The sequence below is a fragment of the Gobio gobio genome, assembly GCF_949357685.1.
Source record: "Gobio gobio genome assembly, chromosome: 25".
Taxonomy (NCBI): domain Eukaryota; kingdom Metazoa; phylum Chordata; class Actinopteri; order Cypriniformes; family Gobionidae; genus Gobio; species Gobio gobio.
The window spans coordinates 5,505,555-5,523,917 of NC_137121.1; the positions used below are offsets into that span (position 1 = coordinate 5,505,555).

At 36.2% G+C, this 18,363-nt stretch overlaps 1 protein-coding gene across 1 annotated transcript in view; it reads right to left on the reverse strand.

Annotated features, from left to right (window-relative positions):
- The window catches only part of kcnq1.2 (potassium voltage-gated channel, KQT-like subfamily, member 1.2), a 306,186-nt gene that overhangs the window by 239,243 nt on the left and 48,580 nt on the right, over nucleotides 1–18,363 (reverse strand). Inside the window, exons 3-6 of the mRNA XM_079810186.1 lie at nucleotides 12,403–12,493; nucleotides 9,120–9,246; nucleotides 5,805–5,883; nucleotides 5,615–5,711 (exon numbers count right to left, since the gene is read on the reverse strand). Coding sequence (XP_079666312.1) covers nucleotides 5,615–5,711; nucleotides 5,805–5,883; nucleotides 9,120–9,246; nucleotides 12,403–12,493 — 394 coding nt within the window. The remainder of the gene's footprint in view (nucleotides 1–5,614; nucleotides 5,712–5,804; nucleotides 5,884–9,119; nucleotides 9,247–12,402; nucleotides 12,494–18,363) is intronic.

An 18,363-nucleotide genomic window follows, 5' to 3' on the forward strand; every position in this document is an offset into this window, starting at 1 on the left:
TATGTATGTATGTATGTATGTATGTATGTATGTGTATACATTTATGTATGTATGTATGTATGTATGTATGTATGTATGTATGTGTATACATGTATGTATGTATGTATGTATGTATGCATGTATGTGTATACATGTATGTATGTATGTATGTATGTATGTGTATACATTTATGCTTGTATGTATGTATGTATGTATGTATGTGTATACATTTATGTTTGTATGTATGTATGTATGTATGTATGTATGTATGTGTATACATGTATGTATGTATGTATGTATGTATGTATGTATGTGTATACATTTATGTATGTATGTATGTATGTGTATACATTTATGTATGTATGTATGTATGTATGTATGTATGTATGTATGTATGTATGTATGTATGTATGTATGTATGTGTATACATTTATGCATGTATGTGTATACATTTATGTTTGTATGTATGTATGTATGTGTATACATTTATGTATGTATGTATGTATGTGTATACATTTATATGTATGTATGTATGTATGTATGTATGTATGTATGTATGTATGTATGTGTATACATATGCATGTATATAACCCCAAAAATTTCGAATTAAACGAACAAAATATTATGGAAATATTTTGTATTTTTTTAAATATGACGGAAAAGGAAAACAATAAACTGAAGGTATTTATCATCTAACAAAAGATTTTGGCAAGAAAAGCAAACTACATCTACAGGTTTTATTTTACTATGCAAGAAAAAATGCATAGAAAAACAAAAACACAGGGAAAAGCTCACATCGCCTACAACACTATCAGTTATTAATATTTAGTTGCTTCACTCATTATGGCATGTGTTCATAATTTATTTGTATGACAGCCTAGCCGAAAATTATGTTGCACAATTGAACATGTTTCATTGCATTATTATCACAAGTAAAACAAATGACTCGAAGCAATACATTGAATATGCTTATAAAATCTATAACACATTTTTAATAATATTTAAATAAATGGTCAATTTTCCTAGGCTTTTGGCTGCTTCCTAACACTGTAGATTAGATTAGATTAGATTCAACTTTATTGTCATTACACAAGTACAAGTACAAGGCAACGAAATGCAGTTTAGGTCTAACCAGAAGTGCAATAGCAGCAAGTGCAGGATATATACAATGGTTGCGTAAGTGCAGGACATAAAAATGTTCTGAATATATATAAATATGTATAAGTAGAGAGATGGTTATTACTATAAGTAGAACTGAATTTACAGATGAATATATACAGTGAATAAATATACAGATGGCTATTACTATAAACAGAATTTACAGGTGAATATGTACTATGAATAAATATACAGATGGCTATTACTATAAACAGAATTTACAGGTGACTATGTACTATGAATAAATATACAGACGGTTATTACTTGAACAGAATTTACAGTTAGAGGTATACAATAATATGTTAGGCTAATATGAGGAATATAGCAGTGGATTAAGTTAGTACAATAAATTATGGACAGAGCTATCCGAAAGAAAGTGTAAAAGTGCAGTGGAAAGTGGTTGCATATTCCAGTTAGAAGTACGGTGCAAAATGCAAATGTAAACATTGTTACTGTAAATACAGTCGGCAGTGCAGATGAGCATTATCCAGTTACGGTATGGTGGTGCAGAATGCATAAGTAAACAGTTGTTACTGTGATAAACAGTCAGTAGTGCAAATAACAAAGTGAAGGCAGATGTGAGGTAGGAGAGTTATCAGTTTATGAGGGAAGTGGATCAACGGGGGTTTGAGTTCAATAAAGAGACAGCTCTGGGGAAAAAACTGTTCTTTAGTCTGCTGGTCCTGGTCCGGAGGATCCTGAAACGCCTGCCGGAGGGCAGGAGAGAAAACAGTCTGTGTGCTGGGTGAGAGGAGTCCTTGAGGATGCTGCGAGCTCGATGCAGACAGCGTTTCCTCTGGATGTGCTCGATGGCAGGCAGTGGAGTCCCTGTGATGCGCTGGGCAGTTTTCACCACCCGCTGCAGTGCCTTGCGCTCCGCAACAGAGCAGCTCCCATACCACACTGCCACACAGTTGGTCAGGATGCTTTCTATTGCGCAGCGGTAGAAGTTCACCAGGATGGCCGAGGAGAGCTGATTCTTCCTCAGTGTCCTCAGGAAGAAGAGGCGCTGGTGAGCCTTCTTGACCAGGCTGGAGGTGTTGGTCGTCCACGACATGTCCGCCGAGATGTGGATCCCCAGGAACTTGAAACTGGAGACACGCTCAACAGCCATTCCATTGATGTGGATGGTGTCGTGTGTGCCTCTTGACTCCTTCCTGAAGTCCACGATGAGCTCCTTCGTTTTGGTGGTGTTGAGGAGCAGGTTATTATCAGCGCACCATGTGGCCAGGTGCTGGATCTCTTCCCTGTAGGCAGTCTCATCGTTGTTGCTGATGAGACCAATCACCGTAGTGTCGTCCGCAAACTTGACGATGGAATTAGTTCCATACACAGGCTTGCAGTCGGAGGTGAAGAGGGAGTAGAGAAACGGACTTAGCACACAGCCCTGTGGTACACCAGTGTTGAGTGTGATGGATGTGGAGCAGGTGGATCCTGATCGAACATTCTGGGGTCTGTCAGTTAGGAAGTCCAAAATCCAGTTACACATTGAAGTGTTGATGCCCAGGTCTCCAAGTTTGGCAATTAACTTGGATGGGATGACAGTGTTGAATGCTGAGCTGAAGTCAACAAACAGCATGCGTGCATAAGTGTTTTTACTGTCCAGATGGGTGAGCACAGAGTGCAGTGCCATGGAAACGGCATCCTCTGTGCTCCTATTGCTGCGGTAGGCAAACTGGTGTGAGTCCAATGTGGATGGTATAGAGTCTTTTAGGTGTTCCAGGACCAGCCGCTCAAAGCACTTCATAATGATGGGTGTGAGTGCTACAGGGCGGTAGTCATTAGGGCACCTCGGGCTGGAGTGTTTCGGCACTGGCACAATGGAAGTGCGTTTAAAGCATGATGGTACAGCTGCTTGGGCGAGTGACAGGTTGAAAATGTCTGTAAAAACCCCAGCGAGCTGCTCCGCACATGCCCTGAGCACACGTCCAGGGATGTTGTCTGGTCCAGCAGCCTTGTGCGCGCTGATCCGGCTCAGTGCCTTGCAGACATCTGTGGTGGAGAGTGTGATTGGTGGGTGGTCAGCTGAGGGTTTGAGCTTGGTGGCAGTTTCTCTGTTGTCTCTTTCAAAACGAGCATAAAAGTAATTTAGCTCATTCAGGAAGTTGACATCAGTGGCTGCGGGGGTGGAGTGGGGGGGTTTGTAGTCACTGATGGCCTGGATGCCCTGCCACATGCGTCGAGGGTCAGAGTTGGAAAAGTGACCCTCAATCTTAAGCTTGTAGCAGTGCTTGGCCTTTTTGATGCCCCTCTTCAGGTTTGCCCTGGATGCGCTGTAGGCTTGTGCATCTCCTGATCTGAAGGCAGTATTGCGTGACTTCAGCAGGAGTCGTACTTCCCTGTTCATCCAAGGCTTCTGATTTGGGTATGTGGTGATCTGTTTCTGGGTTGTAACACTGTCGATGGTGGTATTGATATGATCCAATACTGAGGAGGTGTAGGAGTCAATGTCCGTGTGAGCGCCACTGGTGGCTTGAGAAGCAAACATACTCCAGTCTGTGTTTAGAAACCTTTCCTGGAGTGTGGAGTCTGCCCCCGCAGGCCACACCTTGATGGTTTTCATTGATGGCTTCACGCGGTTGATGAGGGGTGAATATTTGGGTCTGAGAAACAAAGAGAGGTGGTCTGACTGTCCCAGGTGGGGGAGGGGTGTCGCAACGTAAGCGCCAGCCATGTTTGTATATACATGGTCTAAGGTTTTGTTTCCTCTGGTGTGGCAGGAAACATGCTGGTGAAACTTGGGTAGCACTGACTTTAAGTTTGAGTGATTAAAGTCACCTGCAACAATAAACGCAGCTTCCGGGTGATCAGTCTGTTGTTTACTGATGGCTGCGTGAAGTTCTTTCATAGCAAGCTTGGCATCAGCATCGGGTGGAATATAAGCTGCTGTGATAATAGTGGAGGTGAACTCCCGCGGTAGATAAAACGGTCTACATCCAACCATGAGAAACTCCAGGTTAGCTGAACAATGACTCCCAACAATAGCAGAGTTTGTGCACCAAGCTTTGTTAATATAAATGCACAATCCACCCCCTCTGCTCTTCCCAGAGCCATCTAATGTTCTATCCGCCCGGAGTGTGTGGCGTCCCGCTAGCTCGATAGCGGTGTCCGGTATTCCGCTGTTTAACCAGGTTTCCGTGAATATTAGGACGTTACAGTTCAAAAGTTTCTTACTGTGTGTGATGCTGAGTCGAATCTCCTCCATTTTGTTCACTAGCGACCGTACATTGGCAAGGAAAATGCTGGGTAAAGAGAGCCGATGAGGAGTAAGCGTTAGCTTAGCACGCGTTCCTCCACGTCTCCCTCGCCTTTGTTTACGATCACGCCGCCGTCTGCGTGCACTTCCGCCCGGCCGGGTAGAGTGCAGAGTCACCGGTGTCTTAGCGATCTCAGGAAGGAGTTGTAGATTGTCCATAAAACTGTCGGAAATTCGCAAACCAATATCCAAAAGCTCAGCGCGGGTGTACGATGTAAAGGCACAACTGTTCTGTGCGAACAGACCCGAGAAGAACAGGAAAAATACCGCAAAATTGCAGAATCTGGAGAGACGCTGAGCCTCGCGATCTACTCGCGCCGCCATCTTGGTCACTATATATGTATATATGTATATTATAAATAAATACATAAAATATCAATACATATATATATATATATATATATATATATATATATATATATATATATATATATATATATATATATATATATATATATATATATATATATATATAATTTTTGGGTAACACTTTATTTGACAGTGTCATTGTTACATATGTCACATGTAGTTACTATAGTAATAACTATAAATTGGGCATAATTACATGCAACTAACCCTCAACCAAACCAAACCAAACTCTATATAGTAAGTACATGTAGTTACTTAATATTACTCAGGACTTAAATATAATTACAGTGTAATAAAGACACCTTAAAATAAAGTGTAACCAACCTGGTATAGATTTTTGGGTCCATTTATAGTACAATAAATACATTCATGACTAACAAGAACGCAGTTTAGTTTTATTTTGAGTGATGCACAGTGTATGGTGTGTGTGCTCATTTCTCATTTCGAGACGTGGCGTACGCCATGGAGTATAAAAGCACCTTAAAAGGCAAAGCGTCCCGAAGCCCATGACTGGATGTGAAGGCACACGGCGAGCTGAATGAATTAGCCCAATCATGCCTGATCCACTGAGAACCTCAGCCCTTTCATAAGACGTGCGTCAATGGTGAAGTGATTGAGAAAATGTGTGTGTGAAGTAGTCGGATTTAACGTGTAAAGCCTTAGATCAGTGAAACGGGAGCTCTCCGCTTAGATTATCGTAATGTGAATTCCTGAGGCCATATTTGGAGAGAAAATCGGAGGTTGGTAACGCCGGACGGGTGCCGATGAACTCTGTTGGATGAAATCAGTGGGTTTCGCTGTACTGTGAAGCTTTAACGTGAGCATTACGATCATGACGCAAACCAAGCGTACCTGTCGATGAATAAAAACCACTGATCCCAGAAGCCTCCATGTTCCACCCTGACGATCCACGTGCAGCATACGCAATATCTGAAGGAAACGGATCCCTCTACAAGTTCACAGACACAGAGCATTAGTCAACACACTACAATCAAACACGTGTGTGATGATATTTCTGAAGGTGTGTTAGGCGTATCTGTACCTGATTGCAGACGTGGCAAACACTTGCCCATTGGAGCCGACGCTCAGAACCACCACAGAAGCAACGACCACGATCAGATCTGTGTCGTGAGCACAAGAAGAGGTCACAAAATCATAAATATGACAATTCAGTGAAGTGAAAATACTGACATTAAGATTAAATAAAAACTTAAACAGCTGAAGTTACCAGGGTTATTAAAATATATTATATTACAACCTTAAAAAAAAAAAAGTTTTTGTCTCTTGAAATAAAATTTATTTCAGCTATTTATATATTATTCAGGAAACGTTTAAGTTTAATGTGTACAAAAACTAATTACTAATAAAAATGACAAAAAAACATTACTGAAACTTAAAGATATAAATTAATAAAAAATGTAAAAAAATAAAAAATAAAGTATCTCAATGATAGTTAAATAAATGGTCATATAACAAGACATATACCAAAAAAAATTTTTTTAAATAAAATAAATAAATCTTTTTTTGATCGTCTTTTTTTCGTATCATATGTTTGAGTAATTATCATAAATGAGGTATCATTCGAAAGCTTACGAACTCTTCCTGTGAAAACCGTTTTGAAATTGGATGTTGTGTTACCATGGAAATGGTACTTTAAATTCTTCTAGCAGGCTCCTCCCCCTAGTGGGCGTCGTCATGTTTCATATTACAACAATTATTTCAACTACTTTATAATCAAAATCTTTTCTAATCTTGACAAAACACATATCGTCGGAAATGTCTGAGTCTCAAGGGTCCATATTTGGTGACTGTTTTGTGATGAAAGTGATATTTGGACAGAAATGTACAGGAAAATGCATCAAAAAAACAATCAATGGGATTTCAAAGACACCTGGTGGCTATTTTTGGTACAGCGCCTAAACAAAATCTCATGGGGACTTCAATTTTTGTGATATCAACTTCAAATTTGGAACATAACTTGGTTAGACATATGGCTTTGATTTTATCGTAATTTTAGATTAAAACATTTTTGTAAAATATATATTTTTATTTACAATATATATAATATATATTTTTATTTACAGTAAATTTAAACTTCCATAACTTTTCATACTTTCATATTTTGAATTGCTTTCACTTCAGCAATAATCTGCAGAGTGTCTTCTTTAAAACTTAGGTAGATATTCCAAAGCATTCTTGAATTACAGCCCTTTAAGTTTGGATAGTGCATTTTCATGTGTATTCTCAAAAAGGGGGGTGACAGTTTAGGGGTTAAAATACATTATTAAAACCTAAAAAAAATAGGTTTTTGTCACTTGAAATAAAATTTATTTCAGCTATTTCAGGAAAAATTTAAGTTTAATGTGTACAAAAACTAATTACTAATAAAAATGACAAAAAAACATTACTGAAACTTAAAGATATAAATTGATAAAAAATGTAAAAAAAATAAATAAATAAAAAAAAACTATTATAGTATCTCAATATGATAGTTAAATAAATGGTCATATAACAAGACATATACCAAAAAAAATTTTTTTAAATAAAATAAATGAATCTTTTTTTGATCGTCTTTTTTCCGTATCATATGTTTGAGTAATTATCATAAATGAGGTATCATTCGAAAGCTTACGAACTCAAAATTCATCCTGTGAAAACCGTTTTGAAATTGGATGTTGTGTTACCATGGAAATGGTACTTTAAATTCTTCTAGCAGGCTCCTCCCCCTAGTGGGCGGTGTCATGTTTCATATTACAACATTTATTTCAACTACTTTATAATCAAAATCTTTTCTAATCTTGACAAAACACATATCGTCGGAAAGGTCTGAGTCTCAAGGGTCCATATTTGGTGACTGTTTTGTGATGAAAGTGACATTTGGACAGAAATGTACAGGAAAATGCATCAAAAAAACAATCAATGGGATTTCAAAGACACCCGGTGGCTATTTTTGGTACAGCGCCTAAACAAAATCTCATGGGGACTTCAATTTTTGTGATATCAACTTCAAATTTGGAACATAACTTGGTTAGACATATGGCTTTGATTTTATAGTAATATTAGATTAAAACATTTTTGTAAAATATATATTTTTATTTACAATATATATAATATATATTTGTATTTACAGTAAATTTAAACTTCCATAACTTTTTCATACTTTCATATTTTGAATTGCTTTCACTTCAGCAATAATCTGCAGAGTGTCTTCTTTAAAACTTAGGTCTATATTCCAAATTCTTGAATTACAGCCCTTTAAGTTTGGATAGTGCATTTTCATGTGTATTCTCAAAAAGGGGGGTGACAGTTTAGGGGTTAAAATACATTATTAAAACCTAAAAAAAATAGGTTTTTGTCACTTGAAATAAAATTTATTTCAGCTATTTCAGGAAAAATTTAAGTTTAATGTGTACAAAAACTAATTACTAATAAAAATGACAAAAAAACATTACTGAAACTTAAAGATATAAATTGATAAAAAATGTAAAAAAAATAAATAAATAAAAAAAAACTATTATAGTATCTCAATATGATAGTTAAATAAATGGTCATATAACAAGACATATACAAAAAAATATATATTTAAAAATAAAATAAATAAAAATATTGAAATTGAAATTGAGACACATTTCCAGTGTGAGCAATGGACCTTAAGTAATAGAAGCCATACTTTTCCCCCATATTTTTCTTGGTTTATTATTTGATTGGACTGTCAAAGTTGAAGACGTATCGGATTAAAAATACAAAATATGGCATTCATATTATAATGTACAATGTATACTCAAGTATTGATTGACATGTGTATTGTACATGCCAAACGGCTCATGGCCATTTATTAGAAAAAGACAGAAAAGCTAACTATAACTCAATGGTTAAGAGAAATATCTTCATGCATTGCAATGGAAAAGATAACCTATATTCTTAAGGAAAAAGAAGACAAATTTAAGAGGGTCTGGAGTCCCTTTTTATTATTTATTAAACATGGGGATATTAACCATATAATAGAGGAGGACAAAATGCTTGATTAAATTAATATGAAAATGTATTTTATTGTACCCTACTTTTTTGCTTATATCTCTGGTTATTATTGACTGTAATGTCTTGTTAACTCTGGCTCCCAAAGGACATATTATATCACCCAATGTCGGTTTGTGTTATTGCACTTTTCTTGTAATATGTTTGTTTTGTACATTATATGTGTTGTTACAGACATGTGATGTGCATTGTTGTGTGTTCAAGAAAATGTAATAAAACAAACAAAATAATGTGCAATGTAGTGGGGTCATGTGACAATAACATAACATTCGGCTTACTATCTCAGCATATCATCTACTGTAGTAAGCCTTCAAACAGATACCTATAATGGAGATGGGTTTCCTGATGAACCGCAGACGGCCTTTAATGCCCACATATTTGCTCCGACAGCCGGCCGACCACAGCCGGACCACGTACTCTGTCCCGAAAAACACCACCAGCACGATCTCCTGCAGAGCAGAAACAAACAGGTGGATCTTTGTGTTATGGGGTTACGTACACACTGATCTGGGGCTCCGCTCTGACCTCTGATTATAGTCGGACCCTGAACGGCTCAGGGGTTTCTGGGGTGATCTGGGTGGCCTGACATAAGTCAAAAGAGCAATAGCTACAACGAGTCTACAAGCAGGAACATACAAACTATCCAGAGATCATTTCATTGCTCAGCTGTTGTTTTTTCATAGCTAAGAAGACAAAATGGAGTTCTTATGTCACATTTAGGGGACATCTTTGCCTTTTTTACAAAAATTCATATTGGAGTAATAAGAACAGACACAAATATAGTATACATTTAAATTTCAAATAAATAAAATGAGTCGTCTTAGCTGGAGACATAATGGCATTTATGGGTCAACTTTTCTACTAATATTCTTTAGGAGTAATAAAATCAGGCCACACACTTGCGGCCCATTGGGGATCCACTGACACAGTCTGAAAACCCCTGGTCTAGAACTTTAAAATGAACAGTTTGGACCATTTGATGAGAAAAGTATAGAAATTATCAAATAAAATAAAATATTTAGTATAAAATAAAATAAAATATTTAGTATAAAATAAAATATTTAGTATGAAATAAAATACTTAGTATAAAAAAAATATTAAGTATAAAATAAAAAAATATTTAGTATAAAATAAAAAAATATTTAGTACAAAATAATTAAATATTTAGTATAAAATTAAATATTTAGTATAAAATATTTAGTATAAAATAATTAAATATTTAGTATAAAATAACATATTTAGTATATTTAGTATAAAATAAAATATTTCATATATAATATAATAAAATTAAATATTTAGTATAAAATTAAATAAATATTTAGTATAAAATTAAATATTAAGTATAAAATAAAATAAAAGATTTAGTATAAAATTAAATATTAAGTATAAAATAAAATAAAAGATTTAGTAAAAAAATAAAATAACTTGTATATAATATAATAAAATAAAATATTTAGTATAAAATAAAATAATATTTAGTATAAAATTAAACATTTAGTATAAAATTAAATAATTTGTATATAATATAATAAAAAAAAATGTTTAGTATAAAATAAAATAAATTTTAATATAAAATAAAATATTTAGTACAAAATAAATATTTAGTATAAAATAACATATTTAGTATAAAATAAAATATTTCATATATAATATAATAAAATTAAATATTTAGTATAAAATTAAATAAATATTTAGTATAAAATTAAATATTAAGTATAAAATAAAATAAAAGATTTAGTATAAAATAAAATATTAAGTATAAAATAAAATAAAAGATTTAGTAAAAAAATAAAATAACTTGTATATAATATAATAAAATAAAATATTTAGTATAAAATAAAATAACTTGTACATAATATAATAAATTAAATATTTTGTATAAAATTAAATATTTAGTATAAAATAAAATAATATTTAGTATAAAATTAAACATTTAGTATAAAATTAAATAATTTGTATATAATATAATAAAAAAAAATGTTTAGTATAAAATAAAATAAATTTTAATATAAAATAAAATATTTAGTACAAAATAAATATTTAGTATAAAATAACATATTTAGTATAAAATAAAATATTTCATATATAATATAATAAAATTAAATATTTAGTATAAAATTAAATAAATATTTAGTATAAAATTAAATATTAAGTATAAAATAAAATAAAAGATTTAGAATAAAATAAAATAAAAGATTTAGTAAAAAAATAAAATAACTTGTATATAATATAATAAAATAAAATATTTAGTATAAAATAAAATAACTTGTACATAATATAATAAATTAAATATTTTGTATAAAATTAAATATTTAGTATAAAATAAAATAATATTTAGTATAAAATTAAATAATTTGTATATAATATAATAAAAAAAATGTTTAGTATAAAATAAAATACATTTTAATATAAAATAAAATATTTAGTACAAAATAAATATTTAGTATAAAATAAAAAATATTTAGTATGAAATAATAAAATATTTAGTATGAAATAAAAAATGTTTTAGTATAAAATATTTAGTATAAAATAAAATAAATGTTAATATAAAATAAAATATTTATTATAAAATAAAATATTTCATATATAATATAATAAAATAAAATATTTAGTATAAATATACAATATTTCTTATGAAATAAAAATGTTTTAGTATAAAATATTTAGTACAGAAATTTTTTTTTAATATAAAATAAAAAAATATTTAGTATGAAATAAAATAATTTGTATAAAATTAAATATTTAGTATAAAATTCAATATATAGTATAACATTTAATAAAATTAAATATTTAGTATAAAATTAAATATTTACTTTAAAATAAAACGAAATAAAAATAAAAGTTCAACTTTTCTACTAATATTCTTAGCTATAAGATAGCTACTAATATTTTATAGGCTATAAAATGAACGTGGAGAGCAGCTCAGACCATGTGATGAGAAACTGAGATCTCTAACTTTTGATTGGAGACTTTGGGATCTAGGCGAGCCTAAAACTCTCTATTTTAAGGGATCTTTGGGTATTATCTCACACACACCGCCTAAATAGACTCACTCACTCACTCACTCACTCACTCACTCACGTCTCTCATCAAAATCTGTCACCAGGCAGTGCAATTAAACACGCATTAAACGATAACAGTGCTGGTTTGATGAAGTGTGTCTGGACGCTGTTCAAAGCCTCCAGGTTTTCTCTGGGATCCGCCCCACTGCAGGTGTCTACAGGTGTGGGTGTACTGACACAAATCTACTAAAACTACTAAATCCGTCATATTTCATGTTGTCCTTGGATGACAAGCCTCCGAGCCCTGTCCATGAACTCAACATCAGCTCAACTGAGATATGACATTGCCATCCAGTGGGAGTAAACGGTACTGCACTAGCATACTGGATATTAAATAAAAACCTGACATACAGTAAATGGCTTAATCTGTGCATGTTTTCTAAAGAAAAAAAGCATTTGGGTTACCAAATTTGTCATTAAATACCCTCTGAAATGAATGTAAATAAATGTAGCTGTCTTAGTTGGGTAAACAACAAGAACTTGGCACTGTAAAATCTACAAAATGGGGGGAATTGTTTTTATGATATCTTGTGAAGCACTCACCATCCAGAAGAGAGATCCTGAGGCGAAGTCTGCATACTGCTCGATGGTGGACAGGACGCTGAATATCAGACACACTAGGACCATGAGAAACCTGTGGACATATAGGTAAGATCTGCATGAACTCAACAAATTATTCAAAACCACATCATTATCTGATCCCCATTGAAATTGCTCCAGGTCGATACTCTGAATTGGTTTTGATTCTGCAGGCAACATTGACATTATGGCCCCTGCTCACAAATCATCTCAATTCACACATGCAAATAATAAAAGTATGCATTTTCCTACTTGGGTCAGTATGCCAGTATTGTAACAAACTGCCTTGTCAATGCAATATTACAGAACTTTTTGTTTCATACTATTTGCATTGGCATCTAATTCAATTAATTACTTCAATATACAGAATTTAATATAACTTGTAGGTTTACACATTGAAAAATTCAGCATTCTTTGCATTCTTTTCCCACTGGAAAAGTCAAAAACTGTCATAAAACTCCTTCTCTAATGCAAGGGCTTGTGGGTAACATTATCCAAAACGTGAACGGATGCACACTCACCCGTTCCTCGGGTCACTTTGACCCAAAATAATTTTTTGGAAATCGGAGTGGTCTAATGGTGCGTTCACAGCGGACGCGAATGACGCGAATTGAGCGTTTTGAACGCTTTAACCAATCAGGAGCTTGCTCTAGTAGTGACAACAATGAGGAGAAAATCTGTATATTAATATCTGGTTCAGACAATATGATATTCACTGTGATAACATGTAATGATATGAAACACAACCCATTCTCTTTTTGTTAAATGCAAGTTTATGTATGATCAATAATACAAAAGTATAAGTAAAAGGTATAAGAAGCTACACATAAAATAAAGCAAACAATTCAGTCAAACATTCAAAGTCAGTGCTAGTCGGCTACAACGGTAACGTAAAGTAATAGCCTAAAAATAAAAAAGTAATGAAACTTCACTTTGCCCTCAGCCTAAACGATTTGCCAGGGAACAAATTATAGATCCATGAGACCAAAGATCGGCCGTTACAAGACGAATTATAGCTGGAGACGCCACAGAGACATCAGAGCCAGCGGCAGACGGCAGAAGAACTGGCCGAGGAAAGGCTGCTCTCGCCGGGGTTAATGAGCGCCGCTGATCCACTGGAGCTCACAACTCCGAAAACACCAGATAAAATGTTCAATAGAAGCTCTTTTTATAAATAAACCACAGATTTGAGCTTTAAACAACTACATTATCGCCTGAAAAAGTCTTAAAACTACGTTTTGTCACACATTAACAGTAGATTTTAACAAAAAAAGACGTGTAAACACAGCCCATGTTAGCCATTTCTCAAAGAGACGAGCCGCTGGCGAATTCGCGTCTGTTGTGAAGTGAATGTCACGCACGAATGAAGCAAATTTCACGCGCGAAAGAAGCGAGTAAACTCAAAATATTCAAGCGTCCAACTTTTCGCAAATAGCGCAAATTATTTGCGTCATTCGCGTCCGGTGTGAACGCCACATAAGACCTTAAAGGGATAGTAACAAAATCTATGAGAGTAAAAAAACATGAACAGACAAATCCAAATTACAAAAACAAATCCAAAACACTGCGGCTCATGACGACACATTGACGCGATCACTTCTGGCGTTTGAGTAAACTACGCCAGATCATGTGTAACTGAGGTCAGCTAGTAGTCGCTGTGCGAGTAAACCTCACTCCTCTGATCTCAAGAGATGCTCTAGTGACTGACACTAGAGGTTGTAGCCTTTAGCCTCCTTGTTAGAGCGTCTGACTCTCATGCAGACGGACCCGGGTTCAAGACCCGCTTGGAGCGGGCGGATCGAACAGGAGCGGTTACATTGGTGCCGTGACCCGGATGAAAGTGAGGCTTAGGGGGGTGAGTGTAACGGAGGTCAGCTAGTAGTTGCTGTGTGAGTAAACCTCACTCCTCTGATCTCAAGAGACCCAGGTTCAAGTCCCGCTTGGAGCGGGCGGTTCAAACAAGCTGGGTTACACATGTGCAGACCTCAAGCACAGGAAGTGAAGTAGGTACTGAAGGCTGTTGGACAGAGTGGTGTATTAGAGGTAAAAAATTATATAAATACTGTTCGTTTTCTCGCACAAACCGATCGTTCGGTGTCTTAAGACATCAATGTGTCAACACTAGGGATGAAACGGTATGGAAATTTAACATCACGATTATAGTGACCCGAATTATCACGGTTATCAATATTATCACGGTTTTGTTCAAACGAAATGAAAGTGTTCAAAAAGAACAGATGCACACACTTAAAACATTTCAACAAGTTTTATATTTGAAATTCAACAAACAACAAATAACTAAAGCAGCTCTATGCACTTTTTTAAGCTAGATTCTGTGGGATTTCCTTCCTTAATGGCCGTCATCAATAGCAACGCATAACACATAAATAATAATAATTTGTCGTAAATATAATCTCTAATATTATCACTGTAAATATATTCCCAAGCAATATTCTCATCAGTGTTCTATCAGACACATTTAAATCTAGCATATTTTGTGTTAGAGCCCAAACAGTATCCTAGTGAAATAATGCATATCCATATTTCCATATGATTTGACAGTTTATTTTATTAAATATCAAAATGTGTGCATCATACCTGACACCTAGATGAACACTTTACAGTCTTTTTATGACTGTCATTCTCTTCAAATGCTATTGAAGTCAGAAACGTCTATAACGTTACCAATGTTGTGTGTAACTTTAGAGACGGTCCCTAAATTCGCCTGCGTTATGCCAGTCATATCAGATGCGCTGTGGTTCTGCTGAGTTTTTTTAAACCATTTTCGCTGCTGAAATAGAACAGAAACAGTCATCCACTGTATGATGAGTGAATCTCCTGCGTACAGCACACGTTTATCTCTGCTTTGAGTGCAGATTTCAGCGTGAGAGCGGCGCGCGCTCTGAACAAAACTCCGCTAATCTGAACGCCTCTGATTATGAGATATTGCATTCATAAACTCAATAGAAGCACGTGTAAGTGCTTATAATGCGCAACGCGATTATAACAGATGGCTTTTGAGAAGACTATTATAAGTTCAACAGCCAGAGTGGCTAGTGTGCAGCCGAAATAACGTTACACTCGCAAATGGCGGTTGTTAATGTCAAACCCTGATTATTATCCCTTAAACGTCACCCTAGTCTTGTCTTAATTTGTTCGTTCGCTTCACGTTATTATTTCCCAGACGTAGGTTTGGTATTGAGGTCAAAGTCCACTTGCCTTGCGTTCGTAGTAGGGATGGGCATTTTTGTCAATTTCTCATTTCGATCATCGATAGGTCTCAAAAAGGAGTACTCGAGTAATTGGGGGCGGGGCATGTGCAGGGGGCGGGGCATGTCCGTCATTGAAATAATGAAAATACTGTTATGAAAATGGTTGTTGACAAATACAAACGTGACATGAAAACGGGTATATGAAAACATGAACATATAAAACAAAAAATAGATTATGATGCATAAATGTCTTTGAAAAAGAAACATCTTTATAAAATGACCGTCTCAAATAACCAAGTCAGTAATATCGAGCATTGCCTTTGAGCTGAAACTGTGAAATAACACCACCCTGCAGAGCTTGCTAGCTGGTTAATAAACTCAACCAAACGCACCATATCAATATTAATATGAAGATTATTATGAACCTATTACGACATAAATCAACACAAAAGGACGTGAATGCGCACGTGAACTTCAGCGTGCTAGATTTGACAGGCGAAGGGTTTGAAACGGAACATTTTGAATGCGCTCTTCCCTTAACAACGCTGATACACGGACAACGAAAGCACACACAAACATTTCATTAAAATCGTGTTCTCATTATAATGCTTTGACAGATTGACTCTGCACATCATGCACTTAATTTTATTATTCATGATCGAAGCGTTTACAGACATCACTGCGCGTTTTCAAACTCATAGCGAAAAACAGCTTTAAATAAACTAGGTCTACTGTTAAAAAATACGAGAACAGTATAGCAGTGCTGCATTACTAATATCAATGATTCTGAGAAAGAAATAGCCTATCTGAAAAGAATATGACCGTCTCTAAACCATCATGTCGAGCATGAAATATGCGTTTGAGCTGAAACTGAAGAGAATGAACAACAGCCGGTATAACGGCAGCGCTTTTCTAGCTTATTAAGCTCAACCAAACGCTTCTTATATTAGATTAATCAGATATAGACAACATAAAAGTATCTTACAACGTGCATCTGCAGATAAGGACGCGGATGCTCACATGAACTTCACGCGCTAGTCTGAGTGTTCCCGCTAGTTTCTCTGTGGATCAGCTGATACACGGGGAACTAAGCACAGATCATTTACAGCAATCTATTTCCATCGTGTTTTCATTATAATGCTATGTAGGCTATGACAGATTGGCGCTGCACATCTTGCACTAACCATTTAATGATCTCATGATTCCAGACATCACTGCAGTGCACGCCTTTATTTCGCCGCGGTCTGGAGGCGTGCTGTAAAACGATACTCGGTTACTTAACGTAACCTCGGTTCTCTCTAGAAGAGGGAACGAGTATTGCGTAAGTTCCTTACGCTACGGGAAAGTATTCTTTCTTCGAGATTTCTGAAAAACCCAAAATTATCCTTAATTTTGTAACATTGTCAACGCAGTGCGGCAGCCTGGCAGACCATAGCAGGCTATTCCAGCGTGCTATTGGCTGCTCTGCTGGCAACTGCAGCAGCCTATCGGTGAGCCCGCGTGACGTGGCGACCAATGAGGGCGCTTCGCGCCCACCTGGCTTCATTTGCCTACAGGTGGGGCGTGGCCACGTGTATATAAGCAGGGCTCACGGGCTGCATATTCGGTTTTCTTAGTTCTGAAGCGTAAAAGCCAGCGGGGCGCACGGCAAGGAACGCAATACTCGTTCCCTCTTCTAGAGAGAACCGAGGTTACGTTAAGTAACCGAGTATCGTTCTCTTACGAGAGGTTCTCTCGTATTGCGTAAGTTCCTTACGCTACGGGAACATATTGTCAACGCCGTGCGCGCCTCGCATACAGCATATGTATCCCAGGGAACCGGGGACCATAACACTGCTCGGGCAGGGTGGCCGGTAAAGAAAAAACGGGCCACCACATATACAGACACTTCATTCGAACTGACGGGTGGTTTACGACGGGTGGTTACAACACCCTGTCCCATGAATGAGGGAACGGCACCTGCCGGTCTCCTTCAAATTCACCACACCTTGTCTCATGAATGAGGGAGCGGCAACGCCGGTCGCCTTCAAATTCACAATATCTTGTTATATGAGTGAGGTAACGGCACCGCCGGTCACCTTCAAACTCACAACAGCTCGTCTCGTAAATGAGGGAACGGCACCGCCGGTCTCCTTCAAATTCACATGAGCCTAGTACCGAACTTACTACCAGTATGTGAGCTATGTCTGCGCAGAATCACTGGGCAGAACCAACGGCCCTATTGAACTGATAACACTTTCGCCTGTAAGGCAGGAACTTCCAGATTGTAAAATCTCACGAACGTAGACGGGGAGGCCCAGCCTGCCGCCATACAGATATCGTGGATGGAAATCCCTCTGGCCCAAGCCCACGAAGAGGCCATGCCTCTGGTGGAGTGTGCTCTGACACCTAGCGGGCACTGCAGGTGTTTGGAAGCGTATGCAGTTGCAATCGCGTCCACTATCCACCTGGACAGGGTCTGTTTCGAGGAGGCGAGACCTTTAGTGCGCCCACCAAACGAAACAAATAGCTGCTCAGAACGCCTGAAGGCGGCGGAGCGTGTGACATAAACCCTCAATGCCCTGACAGGGCAGAGGAAATTGCCACCGTCCCCCTCATCGGATGCTGGCAGAGCCGAGAGGGAGATAATCTGCGCCCTGAAGGGAGTGCCGATCGCTTTGGGGACATAACCATGCCTCGGTCTGAGAATGACCTTAGAGTCATTAGGACCGAA